This window comes from Lampetra fluviatilis, unplaced genomic scaffold (assembly GCF_964198595.1).
Source record: "Lampetra fluviatilis unplaced genomic scaffold, kcLamFluv1.1 SCAFFOLD_609, whole genome shotgun sequence".
Classification (NCBI taxonomy): Eukaryota; Metazoa; Chordata; class Hyperoartia; order Petromyzontiformes; family Petromyzontidae; genus Lampetra; species Lampetra fluviatilis.
In genome coordinates, this window is record NW_027621773.1 from 17,322 (window position 1) to 22,500 (window position 5,179).

Below are 5,179 nucleotides of genomic sequence, written 5' to 3' on the forward strand. Positions count from 1 at the left end.
GGCTTCACGTAGTCGTAGTAGCCCTGGTTCTTGTGTGTAGTGTAGTGTATAGTGTAGTGTGTAGTGTAGTGTATAATGTAGTGTATAGTGTAGTGTATAGTGTAGTGTATAGTGTATAGTGTAGTGTATAGTGTAGTAGTGTATCAGGTACCACACTGGGCGTGTCCGACGTATGGTGGTGCGGATGCGAGGCTTCACGTAGTCGTAGTAGCCCTGGTTCTTGTGTGTAGTGTAGTGTATAGTGTAGTAGTGTATAGTGTAGTAGTGTATAGTGTAGTGTATAGTGTAGTGTATAGTGTAGTGTATAGTGTAGTGTATAGTGTAGTAGTGTATCAGGTACCACACTGGGCGTGTCCGACGTATGGTGGTGCGGATGCGAGGCTTCACGTAGTCGTAGTAGCCCTGGTTCTTGTGTGTAGTGTAGTGTATAGTGTAGTGTATAGTGTAGTGTATGGTGTAGTGTATAGTGTAGTAGTGTATCAGGTACCACACTGGGCGTGTCCGACGTATGGTGGTGCGGATGCGAGGCTTCACGTAGTCGTAGTAGCCCTGGTTCTTGTGTTCCTCCTGACACCAGACCAACTCGGCTCCCGGAAATCGCTCCGATTCCTCCCGAACCAAGTCCAACGGGAAGGGGGAGATCTGTTGGGGGGGTCACGGGGAGGTCACGGGGGGGTCACGGGGGGGTCACGGGGGGGTCACGGGGGGGGTCACGGGGAGGTCACGGGGGGGTCACGGGGAGGTCACGGGGGGGTCACGGGGGGGGGGGGCGCGTTGGGGGGCGAACAGGGCAAGTGGTGGTAGCGAGGAGGATTGTGGGAGGGGAGAGAGGGGAGGGAGGGGGTGGAGGGAGGGGGTGGAGGGGGGACAGGGGGGAGGGGGGGAGGGGGTGGAGGGAGGGGGTGGAGGGGGGACAGGGGGGAGGGGGGGAGGGGGTGGAGGGAGGGGGTGGAGGGGGGACAGGGGGGAGGGGGGGAGGGGGTGGAGGGAGGGGGTGGAGGGGGGACAGGGGGGAGGGGGGGAGGGGGTGGAGGGAGGGGGTGGAGGGGGGACAGGGGGGAGGGGGGGAGGGAGGGGGTGGAGGGGGGACAGGGGGGAGGGGGGGAGGGGGTGGAGGGAGGGGGTGGAGGGGGGACAGGGGGGAGGGGGGGAGGGGGTGGAGGGAGGGGGTGGAGGGAGGGGGTGGAGGGGGGACAGGGGGGAGGGGGGGAGGGGGTGGAGGGAGGGGGTGGAGGGGGGACAGGGGGGAGGGGGGGAGGGGGTGGAGGGAGGGGGTGGAGGGGGGACAGGGGGGAGGGGGGGAGGGGGTGGAGGGAGGGGGTGGAGGGGGGACAGGGGGGAGGGGGGGAGGGGGTGGAGGGAGGGGGTGGAGGGGGGACAGGGGGGAGGGGGGGAGGGAGGGGGTGGAGGGGGGACAGGGGGGAGGGGGGGAGGGGGTGGAGGGAGGGGGTGGAGGGGGGACAGGGGGGAGGGGGGGAGGGGGTGGAGGGAGGGGGTGGAGGGAGGGGGTGGAGGGGGGACAGGGGGGAGGGGGGGAGGGGGTGGAGGGAGGGGGTGGAGGGGGGACAGGGGGGAGGGGGGGAGGGAGGGGGTGGAGGGGGGACAGGGGGGAGGGGGGGAGGGGGTGGAGGGAGGGGGTGGAGGGGGGACAGGGGGGAGGGGGGGAGGGGGTGGAGGGAGGGGGTGGAGGGGGGACAGGGGGGAGGGGTGGAGGGAGGGGGTGGAGGGGGGACAGGGGGGAGGGGGGGAGGGGGTGGAGGGAGGGGGTGGAGGGGGGACAGGGGGGAGGGGGGGAGGGGGTGGAGGGAGGGGGTGGAGGGGGGACAGGGGGGAGGGGTGGAGGGAGGGGGTGGAGGGGGGACAGGGGGGAGGGGGGGAGGGGGTGGAGGGAGGGGGTGGAGGGGGGACAGGGGGGAGGGGGGGAGGGGGTGGAGGGAGGGGGTGGAGGGGGGACAGGGGGGAGGGGTGGAGGGAGGGGGTGGAGGGGGGACAGGGGGGAAGGGGGGAGGGGGTGGAGGGAGGGGGTGGAGGGGGGACAGGGGGGAGGGGGGGAGGGGGTGGAGGGAGGGGGTGGAGGGGGGACAGGGGGGAGGGGTGGAGGGAGGGGGTGGAGGGGGGACAGGGGGGAAGGGGGGAGGGGGTGGAGGGAGGGGGTGGAGGGGGGACAGGGGGGAGGGGTGGAGGGAGGGGGTGGAGGGGGGACAGGGGGGAAGGGGGGAGGGGGTGGAGGGAGGGGGTGGAGGGGGGACAGGGGGGAGGGGTGGAGGGAGGGGGTGGAGGGGGGACAGGGGGGAGGGGGGGAGGGGGTGGAGGGAGGGGGTGGAGGGGGGACAGGGGGGAGGGGGGGAGGGGGTGGAGGGAGGGGGTGGAGGGGGGACAGGGGGGAGGGGGGGAGGGGGTGGAGGGAGGGGGTGGAGGGGGGACAGGGGGGAGGGGGGGAGGGGGTGGAGGGAGGGGGTGGAGGGGGGACAGGGGGGAGGGGGGGAGGGAGGGGGTGGAGGGGGGACAGGGGGGAAGGGGGGAGGGGGTGGAGGGAGGAGGTGGAGGGGGGACAGGGGGGAGGGGGGGAGGGGGTGGAGGGAGGGGGTGGAGGGGGGACAGGGGGGAGGGGGGGAGGGAGGGGGTGGAGGGGGGACAGGGGGGAAGGGGGGAGGGGGTGGAGGGAGGGGGTGGAGGGGGGACAGGGGGGAGGGGTGGAGGGAGGGGGTGGAGGGGGGACAGGGGGGAGGGGGGGAGGGGGTGGAGGGAGGGGGTGGAGGGGGGACAGGGGGGAGGGGTGGAGGGGGTGGAGGGAGGGGGTGGAGGGGGGACAGGGGGGAGGGGGGGAGGGAGGGGGTGGAGGGGGGACAGGGGGGAAGGGGGGAGGGGGTGGAGGGAGGGGGTGGAGGGGGGACAGGGGGGAGGGGTGGAGGGAGGGGGTGGAGGGGGGACAGGGGGGAGGGGGGGAGGGGGTGGAGGGAGGGGGTGGAGGGGGGACAGGGGGGAGGGGTGGAGGGAGGGGGTGGAGGGGGGACAGGGGGGAAGGGGGGAGGGGGTGGAGGGAGGGGGTGGAGGGGGGACAGGGGGGAGGGGTGGAGGGAGGGGGTGGAGGGGGGACAGGGGGGAAGGGGGGAGGGGGTGGAGGGAGGGGGTGGAGGGGGGACAGGGGGGAGGGGTGGAGGGAGGGGGTGGAGGGGGGACAGGGGGGAGGGGGGGAGGGGGTGGAGGGAGGGGGTGGAGGGGGGACAGGGGGGAGGGGTGGAGGGGGTGGAGGGAGGGGGTGGAGGGGGGACAGGGGGGAGGGGGGGAGGGGGTGGAGGGAGGGGGTGGAGGGGGGACAGGGGGGAGGGGGGGAGGGGGTGGAGGGAGGGGGTGGAGGGGGGACAGGGGGGAGGGGGGGAGGGGGTGGAGGGAGGGGGTGGAGGGGGGACAGGGGGGAGGGGGGGAGGGAGGGGGTGGAGGGGGGACAGGGGGGAAGGGGGGAGGGGGTGGAGGGAGGGGGTGGAGGGGGGACAGGGGGGAGGGGTGGAGGGAGGGGGTGGAGGGGGGACAGGGGGGAGGGGGGGAGGGGGTGGAGGGAGGGGGTGGAGGGGGGACAGGGGGGAGGGGTGGAGGGGGTGGAGGGAGGGGGTGGAGGGGGGACAGGGGGGAGGGGGGGAGGGGGTGGAGGGAGGGGGTGGAGGGGGGACAGGGGGGAGGGGGGGAGGGGGTGGAGGGAGGGGGTGGAGGGGGGACAGGGGGGAGGGGGGAGGGGGTGGAGGGAGGGGGTGGAGGGGGGACAGGGGGGAGGGGGGGAGGGGGGACAGGGGGGAGGGGGGGAGGGGGTGGAGGGGGGACAGGGGGGAGGGGTGGAGGGAGGGGGTGGAGGGGGGACAGGGGGGAGGGGGGGAGGGGGTGGAGGGAGGGGGTGGAGGGGGGACAGGGGGGAGGGGTGGAGGGGGTGGAGGGAGGGGGTGGAGGGGGGACAGGGGGGAGGGGGGGAGGGGGTGGAGGGAGGGGGTGGAGGGGGGACAGGGGGGAGGGGGGAGGGGGTGGAGGGAGGGGGTGGAGGGGGGACAGGGGGGAGGGGGGGAGGGGGTGGAGGGAGGGGGTGGAGGGGGGACAGGGGGGAGGGGGGGAGGGAGGGGGTGGAGGGGGGACAGGGGGGACAGGGGGGAGGGGGTGGAGGGAGGGGGTGGAGGGGGGACAGGGGGGAGGGGTGGAGGGAGGGGGTGGAGGGGGGACAGGGGGGAGGGGGGGAGGGGGTGGAGGGAGGGGGTGGAGGGGGGACAGGGGGGAGGGGTGGAGGGGGTGGAGGGAGGGGGTGGAGGGGGGACAGGGGGGAGGGGGGGAGGGGGTGGAGGGAGGGGGTGGAGGGGGGACAGGGGGGAGGGGGGGAGGGGGTGGAGGGAGGGGGTGGAGGGGGGACAGGGGGGAGGGGGGGAGGGGGTGGAGGGAGGGGGTGGAGGGGGGACAGGGGGGAGGGGGGGAGGGGGGACAGGGGGGAGGGGGGGAGGGGGTGGAGGGGGGACAGGGGGGAGGGGGGGAGGGGGTGGAGGGGGGACAGGGGGGAGGGGGGGGAGGGGGTGGAGGGGGGACAGGGGGGAGGGGGGGAGGGGGTGGAGGGGGGACAGGGGGGAGGGGTGGAGGGGGGGGAGGGGGTGGAAGGGGGGGAGGAGGGAGGGGTGGAGGGGGGGGAGGGGGTGGAGGGGGGACAGGGGGGAGGGGTGGAGGGGGGGGAGGGGTGGAGGGGGGGGAGGGGGGAGGGGTGGAGGGGGGGGAGGGGGTGGAGGGGGGACAGGGGGGAGGGGGGGAGGGGGGTGGAGGGGGGGGAGGGGTGGAGGGGGGGGAGGGGGGAGGGGTGGAGGGGGGGGAGGGGGTGGAGGGGGGACAGGGGGGAGGGGGGGAGGGGGTGGAGGGGGGACAGGGGGGAGGGGTGGGGGGGGGACAGGGGGGAGGGGTGGGGGGGGGACAGGGGGGAGGGGTGGGGGGGGGACAGGGGGGAGGGGTGGAGGGGGGGGAGGGGTGGAGGGGTGGAGGGGGGACAGGGGGGAGGGGTGGAGGGGGGGGAGGGGGTGGAGGGGGGACAGGGGGGAGGGGGGACAGGGGGGAGGGGTGGAGGGGGGGGAGGGGTGGAGGGGTGGAGGGGGGACAGGGGGGAGGGGTGGAGGGGGGGGAGGGGTGGAGGGGGGGACAAGGGGGAGGGGGGACAGGGGGGAGG

General features: G+C 75.8%; 1 protein-coding gene across 1 annotated transcript in view; it reads right to left on the reverse strand.

Annotated features, from left to right (window-relative positions):
- Positions 1–487: 487 nt before the first annotated feature.
- LOC144955680 (2-oxoglutarate dehydrogenase complex component E1-like) overlaps positions 488–5,179 on the reverse strand; it is a gene marked incomplete at its 3' end in the record, with an annotated part of 45,532 nt that continues 40,840 nt past the window's right edge. Inside the window, exon 7 of the mRNA XM_078885836.1 lies at positions 488–642. Within this exon, the coding sequence (XP_078741962.1) occupies positions 488–642 (155 nt within the window). The remainder of the gene's footprint in view (positions 643–5,179) is intronic.